Below are 21524 nucleotides of genomic sequence, written 5' to 3'. Positions count from 1 at the left end.
TGGACGTATGTTCTACTCAACAGTCCGTCAACAGCATAAAAGGCTAAGGGAGGCAGGGCTGCTGTAACACAATTCTAGCACTGCGACAGGCAGCGGAAAAGGTATTCTCTTGTTATGAACAGAGTTCTGCAAAACATTTACAAGGTGGTTTCAATATTGTTACATTTAGCATGTTTTCTCCCCATTTGAATCCTAGAGGGTCATCACTGTTATGAGCCTTTTACCTTTGAAACAGTGGTAACTCAACTATCAAGAAGAAACAATTGTCAAAGTTAGGTTGGTTTGACAACTTTCTACATCACTCTCTGTTAGCATCTGAATAAAATCACTTGCTTCTGGAGGAAAGCTTAAGAGCTTATATAAACAGAGGTATCATAGGTGTGTGCAGCCCATTTCATTAGGGTGTGCACCCAGGGAATGTTCTCTTTTTTTAAAGGCGAACATTTACTGAATACTTAACCATAAAGGGCATTATTTTTATTCAAACAAACTAAGGAAACTAAAACTTAACTAAACTTAATTTTTTTTTAAATTAACAACTAAACTTTACTTAAAAATGAGACACAAAACAGCAAATTTTTGCTGTAGTGATAACCAGGTGTATACAAAGATACAGTCAATTTTCATGATCTTTATCTTTAACCAGATAATGAGCTAACCCGAATTGACCAAAACAGATTAAGGTTTCTTCATCTTCCTATCCTAGAGAATGAGACATTGCTCACCAGGTGTTATGGATTTAAATTCCTCAGTCACATCACTGTAATTAGCTGACAAAGCCAATTCTTGTTCAGTGTACAAAATTATGAGTGAGTCGAGGCGCTGTTGGGACATTGTACTTCTTAGTTTGTTTTTTACATGTGCTAGTTTTGAAAAGGTTCTTTCAAATGAACAGCTTGTCTGCTCCTTTTTTTATCTTAACAACGAACCGATACATACTTTAAAATTTAAAGGGGGTATAATATGATTGAATTATAACGTAAAGCCACGGGCTTGTTATGCTATTTCAGTAGAGTACACGCGACAAAGAATACAAACACTGTAGACACTGCGCTGGGCATGCCTGATGCAGCCGCTTATATAGGTCAAAGAATTTTCTAGAATAGTAGTCGGAGGGGAGGACCAATGGTAATGCGGCACTGCAGTAGTGGGGACACATGCTGCGAGCGAACGTGGGCTTTCTATATAGAGCGTATCATGAGATTAAGTTAAAACGTTGTCATAACTTTCCTACTCAGATCTGAACCTTAGAGTTCAGAACATGAGAAGCTAGCATGAAACCTCCAAACTTAATTACCAGCTTGGATCTGATATCGCTGCCACCAGCCAGAATTCCAGTGTCTGGCTCACTCTGGTCTCCCGAAAACCTTCCCTGGGGAACCCCAAGACTCAGATGCCCTGAGTCTCACCACAAAGGGAATTAACCCACTTTCCTTCCCCCTCTTTACCACCTCCCAGATTTCCCCGCCCTGGGTACTCTAGGATATTTCCTGCTTCAAGTCCTTGAAACACAAGTACCGAGAGATCAAATCTCTCTCTCCCCTCACCCAGAGGGTATGCAAAGTCAGGCTTAGTAGATCTAACACAAAGAGATTTTCCCCCTCCCTTTGTTTCTTAGCCTTAACCAATGAAAAAACTCAAACAGGTCTTAAAAAGAAAGCTTTATATAAAAAGAAAGAAAAAGACATAAAAATGGTCTCTGTATCAAGGTGACAATATACAGGGTCAATTGCTTAAAAGTAAAAATGAATAAACAGCCTTATCCAAAAAGCATACAATTTAAAACATTCCAGCAGCTACACACATGTAAATACAAAAAAACAATATAAACCTATTGTCTTACTATCCTTGTACTTACAACTTGGAAACAGAAGATTAGAAAGCCTGGAGATTCCTGTGGTCACTCTCAGAGCCCAGAAAAAGAACAGACCAAGAATAAAGGACTCACACCCAAAACTTCCCTCCACCCAGATTTGAAAAAGTCTTGTTTCCTGATTGGTCCTCTGGTCAGGTGTTGTTTGTTACCCCTTTCCAGGTGAAAGAGACATTAACCCTTAGCTATCTGTTTATGACAAACGTAAAGCCACTTTTTTTTGGTGTGGAGACATTAGGGCAGGTGTGGGCAAACTTTTTGGCCCGAGGACCACATCAAGATTGCAAAATTGTATGAAGGGCCAGATAGGGAAGACTGTGCCTCCCTAAACAGCCTGGCCCTGCCCCCTATCCAAACCCCACCCACTTCCTGCCCTGACTGCCACCCTCAGAATCCCCGACCCATCCTGCTCCTTGTCCCCTGACTGCCTCCCTGAGGCCTGCTTCAACCACTACCCCGGGATCCCACCCCCCACCAACCCTCCCCGCTCCCTGACTGCTGCACCCCTATCCACCTCCCGCCTCCTTACAGAACCCCAGAACTCCCATAATCCAACCCCCCGTTCCCTGTCCCCTGACTGCTCCCCCCCCCCAGAATCTCTGCCCCATCCAACTCCCCCTCATCCCTGTCCCCTGACTGCCCCCAGGACTCTTATCCAACCCCTGCCCTTATCCAATCCCCCCGGTCCTGGCCCACTTACCATGCCACTTACCTCTGCCTCCCTCCTCTCTCGGAGCTTCAGCATGCCGCATCCAGGAGTGGCCCTGGACAGCGCTGCAGTGGCATGGCTCTGGTGGGACTTGAGCTCCTGCTGCTCAGTCTGCCGGAGCTCGCAGCTCCTCTGCCTTACCACATGGCTCCGAGCGGCAGGAGCTCAGGTCCCACTGGAGCCATGCCACTGCAGCGCTGGGGGGAGGGGGAAGCTGGGGAGCCTCCCTGGCCAGGGGCTCAGGCAGGCTGGGCAGGATGAGCTTGCCCACCCCGCATTAGGGTGTGCCGGGGCAAACCCAGCACACTCTGTACACATGCCTAGGAGAGGGCTACTCAAATTGCATCAAAATCAACCTGCAAAAAAAGTCCGGTCACAGCAAAAATAGCAAATTTCATGGATGTGTAATTTATGCCATGACCAACCTGCGAAAAATGTGATTTCTCTGTAACATTTCTCAAACTGGGGGTCCTGACCAAAAGGGAGTTGGAAAGCCTATTGTAGAAGGGTTACCGCATTGCCACCCTTATTTCTGTGCTGCCTAGGTGGCCAGAACGCAGCAGCCTCTGGCCAGGCACCCAGCTCTGCAGGCAGAGTAGCTGCCCTCAACAGTGGAGAAGTAATTATGGCAATACTGTGAACACTCCTCCCCACAATAGGCTTGTGACCCCTTTTGGGTCAGGACCACCAATCTGAGAAACACTGTGTACCTTTGTATACTTTTTACCCTATACTATAGGGTAAAAGTTACGCAAAAAGACCAGATTTCACGGTCCATGACACAATTTTCATGGCTGCGAATTTGATAGACTCCTGCACATAAGGGGTCAGGCCCCAGCTATATAGAAATTGTGTGAGAAATAAAGCATACTATTGGAAAATTGTCCATGAAAATGTATATCCACAAAATAGTGTTCCAATAAATAGATACAAGGCTTACACTTCAACATGATCTATAAACTGACTTCAGCACGTGAAATATCAGATATTTAAGTTTATTTCTTTATGATAAAAATAATGCATTTCTGAGTAATAAAATCCCATATAAATAGCATTATTCACAGCACATTATACAACACAAACACATTATAAACAGTGCAGATACGAAAAGATTCCAAATAGCCAAATACGGATTCATTTTGAGAAGGTTCTATGCTTTCTGTTATCCTAGTTTAGGAATTATTTATAACTGTAAAAGATTGGAGGGAGGGGGACTTGTTTCGTGGGAACACTTTGCTCTGCTTGGCAGGAGACAAAATTTCAGAATGACTTTGGGGTTTTTGCTCCCTGGCATTGCAGGCTTGTTATGGTGAAGATGCTCTTGGTCTTAGGGCTCGAGAAAAATGTCTGTCTGTGGTATGAAGGACAAAGTAAGGCACTGAGTCATGGTGTCAGACAATTGGGTTAATGGATATAGAGCAATGAAATGATATCTCCAGAATAAAGGTAGGTGTGTGTATGAGCAGTTTTACCATGGGGTTACACAAGGCAAAAATTAGCCCATCTCAGATGCCTGCAGGCTCCACTACATACTACAAAAATATCAATATAAGGTGCTCCTAGCAAAGCTAGGCAGTAAACTTTGCACACATGGTAAATATGAATAGTATAGTTTTCATTCTTTCAGACTGAGATCAGCAAACTGGACAATTCTATTGCATGAATACTCCATAGGCACTTTATAGCACATTGGATGGCTACCTGGGAAGAACCATGTCATACCACATTCTGTGCACAGCTATATTCATAACAAGAATTTTACCCTGCATTCTCCCGACCATGCAAAGGGAGTTTGTAGAATTACATGTGTTAATATGTTATGAAACAATAGTGTTTCTGTGAATGAGATTGCATTGCCCAGTGCCAGGCATACACTCAGTCAAAAAGAGGCACTATCTTCAAAGACACTTTCATTCTGAATTTTGTCTTTGCTGTTGCAGTGCACAGCCTTTTATGAACAGACTGAAAACTGTCGAACTCTAATGTACATAGGAAAGAAAAAAGCCTGACCTAGTCAGCCTGCGCTTTGTAAACTAGGCTGTATACATTCAATCAAAATTATTAAATACGAGTTTAACAACATTAACCATCAGTACACTTCACATATGCAGGTAGCAGAATATATACTGAGGCCTAAACTTTGCTCTCATTTACACTGTCAACTTAATGAAGTTACTCTGCATATAGATGGTTGTAACTAGGAGAAGAATCTAATCCTCTGGAGTCACTCTAGATTTATGCTGGTGTAACCAAAATCAGAAACATACCAATGAAGATACTTTGGATTTATATCAATGTTGCTGAAAGCAGATTGAATGAATAGTTTTGACTCCTTCAAAATATTATAAAAATAAAAATATTATAAATAAAAGTATTCCTTATTTCTTCTGATATTTCATGATTTTGAGGGATGACAGTCACTTCCCTTTGTTTCTTAAACAAAAAAGTAATGTAAATAAAGTAAAAGTTTAAACCAATGGAAAACTGGGAAACAAGGTGTCTCTCCACTCGTCTAGGGTTCCTTAATCCAAAGAAAAATTTCTCATTTTTTCTGCTAATTCCTGTCTCACTTCAATGTGCTTTTTCAGGTTCTGTACTTCATGGGGCAGCTTAATGTCCCACACAGACATACATGACTGCAGTTCTGTAAAAATAATTAAAAAAAAAATTTAAAAGTACTACACAGATACAATTATCAGATTACAAATGTGATTCTGCTTTGTTTTTAATTACAGTCAGAAATAACAGATCTGGAAATGTAAATAGGCTTTAGTGTGAATGAGATTCAGGCCCAAATCATTAAAAATAGAATTAATGCAAATTTGAACCCTAAATTTACTATGGCTCAGACTATATTTGGTGGGAGTCCAGTCCCACAACCCTTATGCACGGAGTAAGTCCTTTCTTCTTGAAGCAGTCTCACAGGTTTCAGTGGAGTAAGGGGATGAAAGGATTGCTTGCATGAAAAGGGCTTGCTGGATAAGGCTTCCTAGTCTCAATTCTGATTACTGTAGTTATAATTTTGGATATTGTTACAGTTATAATCAGGGACCCTTAAAAGAGGTTCTGGTTCAGTTAGAATTTTGAGCAAAGGTTTGTCTGGTTCTTCTTTTATCAAAATCAACCCATCCCTAATATCACATTAAATTTTATATTAATTATGACATTGCTGTATTTTATAGGCTGTTTGGCAGGATCCTAGAAACACACAGACAACAATAAATCATCACAAAGCTGCAATGAAAATATATCTAATGATATAATCAAATTGCTAACAAACATCTTCCAAAAAAAAAAAAAAAGTACAGTATTTTTTACAACCTAAGTAATATGGATTAGTAAAATAAATTACCAGATACCTTTCTGATGTTTGTTGTCTTCATTACATTTATAGCAGTACCCCAAAACCAGCATGACATTCTTGAGGCTCCCTTTTCAAAAATAAAATGTTAGATTTTAATTTTAACTAGCACTTGGATTTCACTTCATTTAAGAGCAGAAAAAGCAGATTACATGCACCATTGAAGGAACAGAAAGCAGATTTCAGTAAACTAGTGCATATTATATATTTTACTGTTAAAAAAAATCAAAATTCAACATTATCAATCAAAGTGACATGAAAAAATGCAGTGTGTGTGTGTGTGCGCGCCCCCATTTAATATGAGGGATTTATCAAAGATCAAGAACAAATTACATAAATATTGTAAATCATTTACCTTCGTTTACATCCATCCAGCCTCACGGGGTAAAGAAAAAAATTGCAGTGAAAATATGTTAAAGTTTTATGAATGTGGGTGTGAGGACGGGCTTCGTCCCTGTGTCTTACTGAGCATATATAAGGCTAGATTTTGGTTTACTACCAAAACTGGGATTGTGGAAGGTTTAAGGGGCCATGCTGGAAGTCCCAGGAGGTATTCTGCCTGAATCAGCCACAATTCCTCTTGGGTCTCGCAGGGAGTGCTTGCTAGAGCAGCGTTATCCCACTATGAAAATAACAGTGCGCCCTCCTCATGCTGGGCTAGCTCTGCTTGTTATGGGTGACTGACATCTGGAACAGTATACCTGTCCCCTTCTGGACTGTATAGGTTTCCCATTTCAGGATTCTAGGTAGGTATAGTATGCATTTTTGTTACAGAAAACCACTAGAGGAAATTCTGGGTTATCAGTGTATACAGTTAATGTAAACAGATTGTAAAGAGGATGCTGTTTGTGAGTACACTAAGGATTGCCAAAAGTTTAAAAATAAAATAAAATAAAAATTGCAGTCGAGTGAGAATTTTTGGTGACAGATGCCATACTTAGTTTTTAGTGTTGAAGCATGGAACAATATGAACTTTTATTCAACTCACAGTACAAATAGAGCAGACTAAGCATGTCTACACAGCTGCTGGCAGGTGTGATTCCCAGTGCGGGTAGACATACACGTGCTAAAAATAGCCGTGTGGCCATGGCACCACGGGCAGAGACTTGGGCTAGCCACCCAAGTACAATCCTGCCCACCTGCCTAGGCATGTACGCAGGTGGCTAGCCTGTGCCGCTACCTCCACGCTGCTATTTTTAGGCACTAGCTCAAGCAGAATTGGCAGATGTATGTCTACCGGCCCTGGGAGTTACATGTCCCAATTGCTGTGTAGACATACCCTAAATGTTCTACCAAGTGACATGCTGTTAATCTTATTACACATATGGAAAATGCAGAAAACTAGTTAATTGTGATACAGAAGGCTCAGACTCAAACTTTAAGGCCAGAAGGGACCATTGTGATTATTTAGTCTGACCAGAGCGGATTAGGGTCACTTAGGTGTCGAATTCTACAGTGATAGGATCTTAACAAGTACATTTTACAATAATACTAGTTTGCTGAAGGGTTCGTCAGAGTGAATTGAAATTTATTCTTCCCTATGAATCAACATCATCACCAGCTATGTCTGACTGTAGAATATATTTAATGAGTCAGTGCTGCAGACAGAAAATAGATTGGGTTTTCAGATCCCAGGTTAAGTTTACAGTGATTCCAATGGAAGATATCAGAGCTTTAAAGTATGGAATTAACTAACAGGAATATAGTAAGTGTGGGAACTCCACAATGTTAGCTTTAGAGTCACTTTTCCTACTATGGGCATGCTTTATTCTATGCTGACGCTGGAGATGCAGCTCAGGGGTGTTTCATAGAAGGTGAATGTAGACCATGTGCAGTATCCCAGAGTATTTTATTATAATACACATACTTAAGTTTTCCATCCCTGCAGTATAATGTATTGTAACCTGGGGATGTCTAGATTAGTCTGGGGGACACAGAAGAACAGAGGGGATGGAGAAATTACTATACCCTAGATCTGACCCCTCTGCACCTGTGCTGCTGTGGCTATGTATAAAGCAGAAGTAACTCCTTGAAAACTACCCACTTTCAGTCCCTGCTTCCACATTAGCTTATAATAGAGATGGCCATGGTGACAGGAGCAGCTCATACATGCAAAGTTGTGAGCTCTGACAGCAACCCCCTAACCCAAGTTTCTATTCCCTGCTCCTACTTCAAACAGCTGAATTGCAAGCTGCACATGTAACTCTGCTCTACTGAGGCACCAATTAGAGTTTTGCTGAGTGGGAACTGAGAGTGGGCACCACAAATCAAATAAGCAAAAAAAGAATGATTAGAAAGCAACAAGATTATACATACATACATACATATTCAGAGAGAGAGAGCGAGAGCGAGAGAGCAAGAAAAGGAAAAAGGGAGAGAATGAAGGAAGAGAAAACAGGCAGACAGAACAGGAGAAATAAAGTGGACAGAAGGATGGTGGCAAGTGTGTGGGGGCATGGCACAAAAGGGGCATAAATGAGATGCTACTGGTCACAAGTGGGGCTTTCCTAGAAAAAATGCATGAGCCACTGCTGTCACATCTAGCACCAGTAGCACAGTCTTTGGTATTTACTCACATAAGGATTTTGACTGGTTAGATTAAACATGCAAATAGAATAGAGTGAAGGAAAAAAATGAATATTCTAATTAGTTCATGGAATGGCATCTCAAACAGGAATTGTCAATAATTCTATAATGAAAGATTGTTTCTTTTGAATATTTACCGAGCTGGGCTGGCAGCATGACTTGAACAGAATCACAAAAATCGTGTATTATTCGTATAGGACGACGTGTTGTTAAATCAAGCAGCAGGATATGTCCTCCCCCTGTTCCTATCCAGAGGGCAGTATTTTTTTGTAGACAGATGGTCTTCACTCTTCCAAAATAAGCCACTGTATGTTTTGATTCTTTATCTAATTTCACCACTTCCTCCCTAAAAATATGAAGAGATTTTGTATTAAAAATTGCTTACATGCATGATATTTCATTGGATAACTGCTAAGTTCACACCCTTGCACAGGAAAAAACATTTTAAATCTGGTGTGAATGCAGACTGCATGAATCCTAATCTAAGAAACTTCCTTAAATTAAACAAGTTGCGAAGAAAACTACTGAAGTTTTAAGAACCATCAGTCTTAACTTGGGCAACCTGAAAAGGGCTTTAAATTGGACACGGGTAGCTCTCCTTTCTCCTTGAGTCTCAAAGCTGTGTTTGAATAATACCCTGTTCTAGTCTTTAAAAGGAGATGATGACATTGATGTTACTGCTCACAGGAGCATGAGACTGAAACAGACTTGACATACAACACTCCTTTTCACCAGCTTTGTTAGGTAAGAAGATACGTGTGTACAAAGAGTTAAATTAACTAGGCTTGTGTAGCCTACCAGGAGGTAATTTGAGGATGGAGACTCTATTTTAAGGTATTTTGGTTACCAGTTTAATTAGTATTGTTTATAGATTGGGGACAAAGGAAACTCAGAAATGAAACCTTCCCTTCCATATTCTAAATTCTCTCCTATATGAAAAAGAAAGACTGGCAAGGCAGTGGGTAGGGGAAGATAAATCCCTGTACAGACCAAAAGAAATTAAAACACCCTCCCCACCAAAAAATGCAATTCCTTCAGGAGCCAGGATTTCCTCTTGCAGTGTGCTAACAGGAGTAATTTTAATCAGCATGAGTAGATTTATTTTCAATTAATGTACATACATATAGTTGTGTGTCCAATATGTGTGTAGTTGTATATATTTACATATAGTATATGTGTTATAGTTATGGTCTCCATAGGATCCAGTATGTGCATTTTATACATTGGAGGAAAAGCTACTACATCATGGATTAATACTAATGGTGATCACTTCTGGCATCTTAGAACCTCTTTTCTTGAAGGCAGAAGCCGTGACCTGTTGAGTATCTCCTGGGTAACTCCTGATATGCCCTCATCTCAGAGTCACACTCTCTCAGTTTCTTGAGTTCAATGAGATTTGAGGGCACTCAAAAGGCCCAGGAGGAATTTAATACCTTGCAGGGTAAGGCTCTGAAGGACAGGAGCAATAGATAGCAAAATTAAACCACCCTATCTGAAATTCTGAGATATGTTGCCTGTGTTCTCAATCTGGGCATGGAGCAAAGGGTGGGAGATAATAATGTTACCTAACTATCCTATGTCAGTCCATAGCTGTCATGGCATGGACAGGAGTCCCACAGAGCTAAAGCATTAATCTGGGGTCACATGTAGTCAGTGAAATAAACATTTGGTGTAAAATTAATAGAAGCTGAAGAATGAAGGCCATGGAAAAAGCCTGAGAGCCTGCCTGGACCAGTCCAAAACTTAAGGGTAGAAGAGGGGGAGGGATAGCTCAGTGGTTTGAGCACTGGCCTGCTAAACCCGGGATTGTGAGTTTAATCCTAGAGGGGGCCATCTGGGGCAAACGAAGTACTTGGTCCTGCTAGTGAAGGCAGGGGGCTGGACTCAATGACTTTTTTTTTTGGTGAGCCTGGCTAGTTCAGTTGGAAGAGTATCAGACTTTTAATCTCAGGGTCCAGGGTTCAAGTCCCTGGTCAGGCAGAAGAGACAGTTCCCCCAGTGATATCCCTCCACAATCTTCAGAAGGCATCTCCTGAGGACTCTCCTTGAATTCAGTTCTTCCGGGGGGGGAGGAGGAATAGCTCAGTAGTTTGAGTGGTCCTGAGAGCCTGCCTGGACCAGTCCAAAACTTAGGACCAGAAGACAGGGGGAGGGATAGCTCAGTGGTTTGAGCATTGGCCTACTAAACCCAGGGTTCTGAGTTCCATCCTTGAGGGGCCACTTAGGGATCTGGGGCTAAATACATAAAATAAAAAAATGGGGATTGGTCCTGCCCTGAGCAGGGGGGTTGGACTAGATGACCTCCTGAGGTCCCTTGCAAGCCTGATATTCTGATTGTACAAGAGGGGAAGGAAAAGCCATGCCTGACAACAGAATTGGTCTCACCAGTGATTCCCTTCCCCACCACCCCCAAAATGTGAAGTACTTTACTAGACAATCTCTCAGAAGAATCCACTATTCATCTATTACATACAAAATAAGACACTTACTTTAGAAAATGTGCACAGTCAATTAGTTCACAAAGTTTCTCTGTTTTCTTATCCCAAACTTCCACAAAATGGCTGTTTTTCTTAGCCAAGTAGATAGATTTGTCCACTGCTATTGAAATAATGTTTGCATCACTGTAAGCCTTGTGACAGAATCTAAGAAAGAGGAAAAAATATTAAACATATACTATATTCCTAATAGGTAAGCTCTGGCTACAATTACAGACACGGGAAGCCTAAAAACAAAGTGGGCCTGGATCAATTTAAAAATAAACGATCTGATATGAATGTTTACAATCTGTGGAGTTGCACCAGTATAAAACCATTTTAAGTGAGATCAGATTCAGGCCTATAATGTAACTATTGGTCCAAGATATGGGAAATCTTAATGTGCTTGCTCCTGCTCCCAACAAAGTCAATGGATGTTTTACCACTGAATTCTGTGGAAGCAGAACCAAGTTCAGTATCTATTAACAAAATTTTTCCTAAACATATCTGTCAGGTGACAACAGAGCAAACACTGCTTCTTCCTATTCTAACAAAAGGCCAGATCCTGCAAGCTGCTAAGGACTTCCAACTTCTTTTAGAGAGCTGCTCAGCACAACGCAGGACCAGACCCAAAATGGGTGCAGCCTGATTCTGCCCAGTTTGCTTTACCTCTGTTTTTAACTCTAGTAGCACCCTTTTTGAGTACTTAGTAATTTGAATCTCTTACAAATCCCATGATTGTGCACACTTTTATCATCACATCTCTGCAATTTGAAAAGAGCATCCTTCTGCCTCACTGATTTGGGGTGAGGACTGTACGCTCAACAACTTCAGCCTCACAGTCTGTATAAGAATAAGACCTTTGCTATCTTCATCACAATAAAATTTTAGCCTCTTAATAATTAGAGGTAAGAAATCATATGCAACATATGTATATTGGGCAAAGACGTATACACATACCTTATAACCAGTGGCGAGCTGGAGCTGGTTCAGAAGAACCAGTTGCTAAATTTAGAAGCCAGTGTAGAACCAGTCCTGAAACAGGTGGGCGGGCAATCTCTGGCCTGTGGGCCATAGCCAGCCCCCGGGACCATCCTCTCTGGCCCGCCTGAGCTCCCAGCTGGAGAGGCCAAGGCTCCCCTGGCCCCTCCCTTGCTCCCCCACCTCGCAGAGCCGCCGGAGCCCTGCGGGAAGCAGCGGGGCTCTGGTGGCTATTAAAAGGAGCGCGGAGGCAGAGGCAGCTGGAGCCCCATCCCTTTAAATAGCCCTCAGAACCCCCCACTACTCCAGGACTCCGGGGGCTATTTAAAGGTCATGGGGCTGTCCTGCTTCTACCACCCTGGTCTTTTAAATAGCCACTGGAACCCTGGGCAAGCGGTGGGCCTCCAGTGGCTATTTAAAGAACCGAGGCAGCAGAGGCAGCTAGAGCCCCCTGCTATCCCAGGGCTCTGGGGGCAATTTAAAGGGCCTGTGGCTCCCTTGCTTCTTCCGCCCTGGCCCTTTAAATAGCCGCCAGAGCCCTGGAGTAGTGGCGGCGGGACTCCGGCAGCTATTTAAAGGGCCAGGGTGGTAGAAGCAGTGGGAACCCTGGACTTTTTAAAATAGCCCCCAGAGTCCCCCTGCCACTACCCCAGGGCTCCAGCAATGGGGCTCTGGTGGCAATTTAAAGGGTCTGGGGCTCCAGACTCGCTCCACGTGAAGGACCTGCCGCGGAAAACCTGAAGCGAGTGAAGACACCCCTGCCGCCAAGGACCCGGTAGGGAACCGGTTCTTAGGATTTTGGGAGCTCATCACTGCTTATAACTATAAATATATATAGGGTAAATCCTATGCTCAATGCATGTACATGGCTCCCAATGAAATAGTATTTATACATTCAGAAAACATACATCTACTTCCTGCCACATTTGTAAAATAAAAATGCATACTACTTAATGTTTGCTTTAAAACTAGAACAAATACCTTGAGTATCAGTTGATCTTATATTTTTTTTATTATTAAAGGAAAAAATGGAAATAAGGTATTTACAAAGAACAAGCAATAGCACAGGATTCTCAAACAAAACACTGACAGAAAATGTTAATGAAAACATGAAGAACCAAATTACATTAGTATAAAAAACTCACAGCTGACTTGTCTTTGTCTCAATCAGTTTTTGAATAGATATATCACCATATAATGATATGATCTTTGTTCCACAGCTTCCCCAGACTATATTTTTTTCAGATGCATATGTGGAGTCACTTAAGCACATAAGCGGTGTACTGACATTCCCTATAGTTAATATCTTCAAAGGTGCTGCACCCTTGCACTGTAAAAAGAAATATATACTCCATTAGAAACATACAGTATATACTTAAACATGGCAACTTAGAAGTTGACAAACCAAACAAACACATAGGGCTTGTCTACATCACAAAGTTGCAGCGCTGGTGAGGGAGTTACAGCGCTGCAACTTAGGAGGTGTACACATCTGCAGGGCACCACCAGCGCTGCAACTCCCTGTTTGCAGCGCTGGCCGTACTCTCGTTTTGTCTCGGGTGTAGAGGATCCAGCGCTGGTGATCCAGCGCTGGTAATCAAGTGTAGACACTTACCAGCGCTTTTCTTGACCTCCGTGGAATAAGCAGGTATCCCAGCATACCTGAGGAAGCCTCTGGTAATCAAGCTGGTCTCCTTCCCCGGCTTGCTCTCGCGTTCCCCGAACCCCGAGCAAGCAGGTCTCCTTCCCTGCGGTTTGCAGGGTGGTTCGGGGAACGCGAGAGCAAACCGTGGCGAAGCTGGTCTCCTTTCCCGGTTTGCTCTCGCGTTCCCCGAACCCCCCTTGAAGCCGCCCAACAGCGCTGCAGTGTGGCCACATCTAACACCACTTGCAGCGCTGGTTGCTGTAAGTGTGGCCACTCTGCAGCGCTGGCCCTATACAGCTGTACTAATACAGCTGTAACAACCAGCGCTGCAAAATTTTAGATGTAGACATGGCCATACAGGGCCAGATTTTCTATACCTTTATAACACCTTTGTGTCACTGGGTTTTGGTTTCAGCAAACCCTCCCCCTCCTCCATTACCTCCCCATTTTTTTGGTAAACTGCATGAAAGAAAGCTATTAGAAATAGTTACTTTACATATTACTGATTATGTTTTTTAAAGAGAGTACTATATATGTTAAATTTACCTTTACTGCTTGGTCTTCAAAAACTGCTACTTTGCCATCAGCTGTTCCCACCAGAAAAAAATTCTTCTGTTTGCTGAAATTAAATTATAAATTCCAGAATTGCCTCATGAAAGGACGTTCACTGAAGAAGATTTAAAAACAGAAGTGTCTGGCAGATTAGGGGTTTTGCTGGTCACTAAAAGTGAACAGAGGGCCACAGGTCCAAAAATATGCATGCCTGTGAGCAAGCAACACATGGGCAAAGTATGTATTGTGCCTGAAGCTACATGTACAACCACCCACTTTGTGAATACTGCTGTGAAGTCAGATTTCAAAATGTAGCCCATAATATTTAAACTCTAAATGATACCTTTGCTTTGAAAAAAAGTTGCAGTATAAACAGGTAACAGAATCTGACATTTTCTGAAGATGGTGTTTGTTTTTTCCATCTTCTGTATTAAATGTCCACAGGGAACCAGACTGTGTTCCTGCCACAACCCAGTTTTCTCTCTCTGTAGGAAGAGTCACTAAAGCCAAACACAAGATTCTTCCATCTGTGATGTCCTGTGTCAAGAAAAAGTAATTAAAAGCAACCTGGTTATTTTTCAGCAAGGATTACACAGGTCCTTCTGGGAAGATGGCCTTTCTTCCCCATGGAAAGAAATTCCTAATTAGCAGAAAATACTTTCAACTTTTCCTCTGGCAACCCCTGGCATTCAAAATCCTGAAAAGAAATGATTAATAAATAGCTATGATCCATGGCAGGCTGATGCCATGCCTGTCCTTTTAAAATAAAAATAAATAATTGGAGATATACCTATCTCCCAGAACTGGAAAGGACCTTGAAAGATCATTGAGTCCAGCCCCCTGTCTTCACTAGCAGGACCAAGTACTGATTTTTGCCCTGGATCCCTAAGTGACCCCTCAAGGATTGAACTCACAACCCTGGGTTTAGCAGGCCAATGCTCAAATCACTGAGCTATCCCTGCCCCCAAAGAATGCACCATCTGTCTGCCCAGTGCTGTGAGAAGACCAGCAGGGTACTCTAACACATTAATTAACTAACTACCAGGAACACATACATTCTCAGCATATAGCAGCTAATGAACATCTGAAAGCTGTTGTTAGAGGAGCAAAGACATGGAACTGCACTTACGATACTTTCTGTGGCACAGTTTAATTGATGGAAATAAAGCACAGATCCAAATATTTCGTTTTAAAAAATCCCGCCCTCCCCACCCCCGAAAGCAGCAATTTCAAATGTAACACAGTATTTGTTATCTCATGCCTGTGTCTCACTACTGTCTATTGCGTCACAGAAATCCTTCTTTTAATATGCTCTGTGATGAGTCATATCCAGTGCTGGTAGTGAAACACATGTGCAACTTTGCATACCTAGCCTGGGTAATCTATCTTCCGGGTTGCAAATCTGCTTCTTGTGACAATACTGGATATGGGAACTCCAGAAACTAAATGGAGACATTTGGTGGGTGCATCCCATGGCAGTGAGAGTCTCCTGAGAAGAGTGGGAATTACAGGAAATTGTATTGGCATGGAGGCTTATCAGGATTATTGGTCTGTGTTCTGGCCTCAGTGCAAAAAGGCTGAGTTGGTCTACAGCCAGCCCACTGGAAGAAAGAAATGCATTGGTAGTAGGACAATATTGTGAGGGTTATTGGATGGACAGGAGGGAGGGGAAGATGATCACAGAATGATAGAAATGTAGAGCTGGAAGAAACCTTGAAAGATCATCAAGTCCAGATCCTGCGGGCTTTTCCCCTGCTCTATATTCCATAAGCTAATCAGCTTCACTTGTCAGGAAGTCTCATGATAATCAGCTTAAATTTCATTTTGCTCAGTTCCATCCCATGACTTCTAACTATGCCCCTCCCTGAGACACCCTCAGTAATTGCTCTTAAAAAAGAAGCATTTCTGTGGCCCTTCTGATCTGAGGATCTCAAAGCACTTTTCAGACATAGGAAATTAAGCCTCAAAGTCCCTACTTCTCTGTCTGTACAGTAACTATCAATTCTAATGTTTCATAGTTTCATAAGGTAAGTCTATGTAGAGAAAAAAAACCCAAAAAACAGTGGCAGCTGTTCTGTTTCATCTCATGGTATCAGTGCTGATTCTTATATCAAATGCCTTTGGAATTCTTGACCATGACACTTAGCTGATATGGCTGTAGAGCATGAAAGCAGTTAAAGCTGGGAGCTAGGCTTTCCAGATGCTATACCCTATTGTTAAAATGCATTTAAATGTATGTAAACATAGAAACATCAGACCTATCAATGCCAAGGAGTTAGTAATAAATGACAGCTTTCACACTTACCTCACAAGTATGGTCGTCTGTATTTAAGTCAATAAACGAAACCTGGCCTTTTTTTGTATTTCCATTACCTATCCAGACCCCTGCCTTCTTGCAGCTTTGATTAGAAGCAACCATGCACTCTGCTGTAAAGGCACTGCGTATTGAAATATGTCTCATCAAACAGATAAGCTTTGCTGAGTTCAAAATATCATAAACCTGTAAAGGACACCACAAGATAACCAAGATAACAACAGTCTGTAAATAAAGAGATAGCACTTTTCATTAGGAAGGGTAACGAAGTACAATCTATGTACACAGTATCACAGCATGTAATGGTTACTCATGTACTGCAGGTACACAGGCACGATGCACTACATTACTGTTTTTCAGGTGGAAGTGAAAAATACATTGAAACTATAGGACAATGTCAATGGGACTTGGTCTCCTAAATTGCTTAAGGCACATTTGAAAATCTTACTCAGTATCACAGAGTAAGGTAGTATAATGACAGAAGACACACTATGGTAGTTTTTAGATCTATACCATTTTAGAAGATCTATGGAGTAGAGTAGATGAACTGCATCCATAATTTTATGGCAAGTTCTTGTTGGCTAATGTTAATTGAAAATGTCTATCTGACACAAATCCTATGTGGCTAGCATATATGAGTATTAATCACCAAGTAATGAAGTGGCAGAAACATGACTGGATGATTCATGGCAAAATATAAAGGAAAATGGCCAATTTCTATGTTGCACAAATGTTTCTGTTCAAAAATAGGGAGGAGAAAATATTGTACTTCTTACAAAGGGCTTGTCCACACGGTGCACCACTGGGGTGTAAATTCTAGTGCACTGGTGAGTAGCACACTAACTGGCCTGTATGGACCCTACTGTTGCACCCCAGCAGTTCCGTAGTGCATGTAAAATGTAGTCCCGTTTCAAACAGGACTTCACTAACACCCACTACAGAAATTTTAGTGCACACCAGCAGGATCCACATGGGCCAGTTTGTATGCAACTTGCTAGCATGGAGTAGAATGCAGACTATGCCAGAGGTGTGTACACTATAGAAAAGTCCTAACTTAAATTCACCACTTCCTCTTGAACTGGTAGAGCATAATAAGTCAACAGTAGAAGCTAACACAGAAATTGTCTATTACAATCACAAACTACCTGGTCAGATGTAGGTCTTTCCTGCGGGTTTTCTTTCAAACACTTGCTGATTAAACTTTCAACTTCAGGCCAGGGGGCACACCCGTATTCTTTGACAGGATCTAAAATATAAATTTTGTACTGCTAATTAGAGAATTGCCTAATTATTGCAATTTATCACAACTAAGGACTGAGATTTATGAATACCATTCTTCTTACCAGAATTTCTCACAACTTCTTACAAAACTGCCCAGAGATACATCCCACACTAGGGTAAAATTTTAAACTGCATAGAGATTAAGTGCTCAAGTTCTATTAACAGCAAACTGGCGTTACACAGCTAGAGTGGTTGTCATTACCAACAATCACATCATGATGCCCGAGGCATCACTATTTCCCTAATTTTAGAATGGGATCTAAGCTGTAATTGCTGGTGAATGCTTACTTTTTAATGGGGACTTCAGCAATGCCCATGCACTCTCTTTTGAAAATTTACTAGTCTGTGTTCGGCAGAGAGAATGGTATTAAATAGAATTAGAGGAAGTCTTTTATCATATGGATGAATTTTCAGCACACTGCACAGGAACTCCCAACATCATTTATGGGATTTATGAGATTAAATTCTCACGTAGAGGTTTACCTCATCATCTTAGGCACTGAGAGTTCTAAACCCCAAATTTAAATAGTAATTATGGTGAAATTTTTTTTCCTTTTCATCAAAATGCATCGTGATATCCCCAGTATCACCATATATGGACATGACATTAAACAAGGTTAAAGAAAAAAAAATGCAGCCCACAAAATGAACATATTCTCTCTAGACCAGGTCTGAATTTAGTTCTAAGCATACAAAAGTCCTGTTTCTTTACGGAGTGCACCAATTTGATCCCTGATATATCTCTAAGAAAGTTACACCAGGGATGATGTTGGCCCAATATCTCCAAATCTGAGTTTCTCATTGTTTGAAAACAGAATGTAATTTTAGACAAATTCAAAAACTGTTCATTCTTTTCCATTATCCTCCAAGTAGTGGTCACAGTCAGACATAGGATACAACACAAGTGGCAATATTTATCTTAGCCAGCATGACAATCTATGTAAGGACACAAGAACGGCCATACTGGGTCAGATCAAAGGTCCATCTAGCCCAGTATCCTGTCTTCCAACAGTGGCCAATGCCAGGTGCCCTAGAGGGAATGAACAGAACAGGTCAAGTGATCCATCCCGTCACCCATTCCCAGCTTCTGGCAAACAGAGACTAGGGATACCATCCCTGCCCATCCTGGCTAATAGTTATTGATGGACCTATCCTCCACGAACTTATTTAGTTCTTTTTTGAACCCTGTTATAGTCTTGGCCTTCACAATATCCTCTGGCAAGTTCCACAGGTTGACTGGGCATACTGTGAAAAAATACTTCCTTTGGTTTGTTTTAAACCTGCTGCCTATCAGGGCCGCCTGGGGGGTGGGGGGGCAAGTGGGGCAATTTGCCCCAGGCCCCGGGTCCTGCAGGGGCCCCCACAAGAATATAGTATTCTATAGTATTGCAACTTTTTTTTTATGGAAGTGGCCCCCGAAATTGCTTTGCCCCAGGTCCCCTGAATCCTCTGGACGGCCCTGCTGCAATATAGTATTCTATAGTATTGCAACTTTTTTTTAAATGGAAGGGGCCCCCAAAATTGCTTTGCCCCAGGTCCCCTGAATCCTCTGGGCAGCCCTGGTGCCTATTAATTTCATTTGGTGGCCCCTAGTTCTTGTGTTATGAGACAGAGTAAATATCACTTCCTTGTTTACTTCTCCACACCAGTCATGATTGTATAGACCTCTATCATATCCCCCCTTAGTTCCATAACTCTTAATTTTTGTTGCCTTTTTCTGAAACTTTTCCAATTCCAAAGCATCTTTTTTGAGATGGGGCAACCACCTCTGCACACAGTATTCAAGATGTGGGCATAGCATGGATTTATATAGAGGCAATATGATCTTTTATGTCTTATTTCCTATCCCTTTCTTAATGATTCCCAACATTATGTTTGCTTTCTTGACTGCTGCTTCACATTGAGTGGATGTTTTCAGAGAACTATCCACGATGACTCCAAGATCTCTTTCTTGAGTGGTAACAGCTAATTTAAACCCCATCATTATACCTGTACAGCTGGGATTATGTTTTCAAATGTGCATTACTTTGCATTTATCAACACTGAATTTCATCTGCCATTTTGTTGCCCAGTCACCCAGTTTTGCAGCTCTTCGCCCTCTGCCTAGGACTTAACTATCTTGAGCAATTTTGTATCATTTGCAATTTTGCCACCTCACTGTTTACCCCTTTTTCCAGATCCTTTATGCCTATGTTGAATAGGACTGGGCCCAGTACAGATCCCTGGGGGACACCACTACTTACCTCTCTCCATTCTGAAAACTGACCATTTATTCCTACCCTTTGTTTCCTTTTTTTTTTTTTTTTTTTTTAAACAAGTTACCAATCCATGAGAGGACCATCCTTCTTATTCCACGATGGCTTACTTTGCTTAAGAGCCTTTGGTGAGGGACCTTGTAAAAGGCTTTCTGAAAATCTAAGTACATTATATCCACTGGATCCCCCTTGTCCACATGGTTGTTGACCCTCTCAAAGAATTCTAGTACATTGGTGAGACATGATTTCCCTTTACAAAAACCATGTTGACTCTTCCCCAACAAATTCTATGACAATTTTGTTCTTTACTATAGTTTCAACCAGTTTGCCTAGTACTGAAGTCAGGCTTACTGGTCTGTAATTGTCGGGATCACCTCTGGAGCCCTTTTTAAAAATTGGTGTCACATTAGCTATCCTCCAGTCATTTGGTACTGCAGCTGATTTAAATAATCTTTCCCTTCTGCATGTTCCAGTGTTAAATCTTGAAGAAACATGACATACCTGGTAATTTTCCACTAATTGCTAATTCATCAAATTCATTTGGAAACTTCATGCCTTCTATTATTCTACCTCCTGCTGTTAAAATGTCATAAAGAAGCAAGCCAAATGAATACACATCAGCTTGCTGATTGTAAATAACATTTCCTCTGGCAACCTCTGGTGCTCGAAATCCTGGAAATAAAATGATTCATTAATAGCTATGACTCATGCCAGGCTGATGCCATGCCTGTCCCTTTAAGAATAAATACCTCTTGATGAAAAATGCCACAGGAAGTTAAAAAAAATTACATACTATTTTGGAATTGGCAGCAGTCCATATGCTGAAAATCATAGAAGAAATGAGCAAATGGAAGGTCAGTGTAAAAGAAGTACTGTATCTGTAAATCAGTTAATAAGCTTCTATGCTATTAGTCTAACCATCAAAAGAGCTTTATTATTTAATAGTGAAAAGGAAGGGCACGTCCTGCAATCCTAACTCAGGGCCTGATACTGCACTATGGGAGTCATGCCCTCATGTTCATGGCAATGGGCCCAATTCTCATTTACTCTAAGCCTACTTTTTCATGGCTCTAGCAGTACAAAAGGGCCTTCAAATGGGTGTAAATAAGATCCAATTAAAGTCAACGGGAGCTGCAGGTGTTCAGCACCTCTGAAAAATCAGAACCCTAAAGCGCATATTACTGACCACTAAAACCCAACCACGTTTAGAATATTGTTTTAATAAACTAATAAGAATAAAAATATTCAAACTGAACATATTTGTACAACAGAGAAAATAATTAAGATCAGTTAATGTAATTTAACTTACATTCTTTTTAACAGCCTATTACACTGCCAACATTGTGTAAAAGGCCCTTTAGTGTAAATGGGAACAGGCCCAGGATATATAAATCTGTTTTAATCAGTTATAACATGGTGAGAACCACAGCAATGCAGACTGTCCCTTAATTGTATACTTCTTATGGTGGAATTCCAAAATCCTGTCTTATTCT

At 41.3% G+C, this 21524-nt stretch overlaps 1 protein-coding gene and 1 non-coding gene across 3 annotated transcripts in view; one reads left to right on the top strand and one right to left on the bottom strand.

Moving 5' to 3' along the window:
• Positions 1-3556: 3556 nt before the first annotated feature.
• Positions 3557-21524, bottom strand: part of LRRK2 (leucine rich repeat kinase 2) — a 111058-nt gene continuing 93090 nt past the window's right edge. For both annotated transcript variants that reach the window (XM_030536163.1, XM_030537008.1), the window contains exons 42-51: positions 20533-20703; positions 17641-17741; positions 16487-16681; positions 14525-14718; positions 14176-14248; positions 13130-13314; positions 11019-11171; positions 8667-8875; positions 5942-6013; positions 3557-5226 (exon numbers count right to left, since the gene is read on the bottom strand). In XM_030536163.1, coding sequence (XP_030392023.1) covers positions 5105-5226; positions 5942-6013; positions 8667-8875; positions 11019-11171; positions 13130-13314; positions 14176-14248; positions 14525-14718; positions 16487-16681; positions 17641-17741; positions 20533-20703 — 1475 coding nt within the window. In that variant the 3' untranslated portion in view covers positions 3557-5104. The remainder of the gene's footprint in view (positions 5227-5941; positions 6014-8666; positions 8876-11018; positions 11172-13129; positions 13315-14175; positions 14249-14524; positions 14719-16486; positions 16682-17640; positions 17742-20532; positions 20704-21524) is intronic.
• Positions 10437-10509, top strand: TRNAK-UUU. The gene has a single exon. It is a non-coding gene; the product is annotated as a tRNA-Lys (tRNA).

This window comes from Gopherus evgoodei, chromosome 1 (assembly GCF_007399415.2).
Source record: "Gopherus evgoodei ecotype Sinaloan lineage chromosome 1, rGopEvg1_v1.p, whole genome shotgun sequence".
In the NCBI taxonomy this organism is placed as follows: domain Eukaryota; kingdom Metazoa; phylum Chordata; order Testudines; family Testudinidae; genus Gopherus; species Gopherus evgoodei.
The sequence above is the reverse complement of the archived record's forward strand: the minus strand, read 5'-3'. Positions and strand labels throughout refer to the sequence as shown.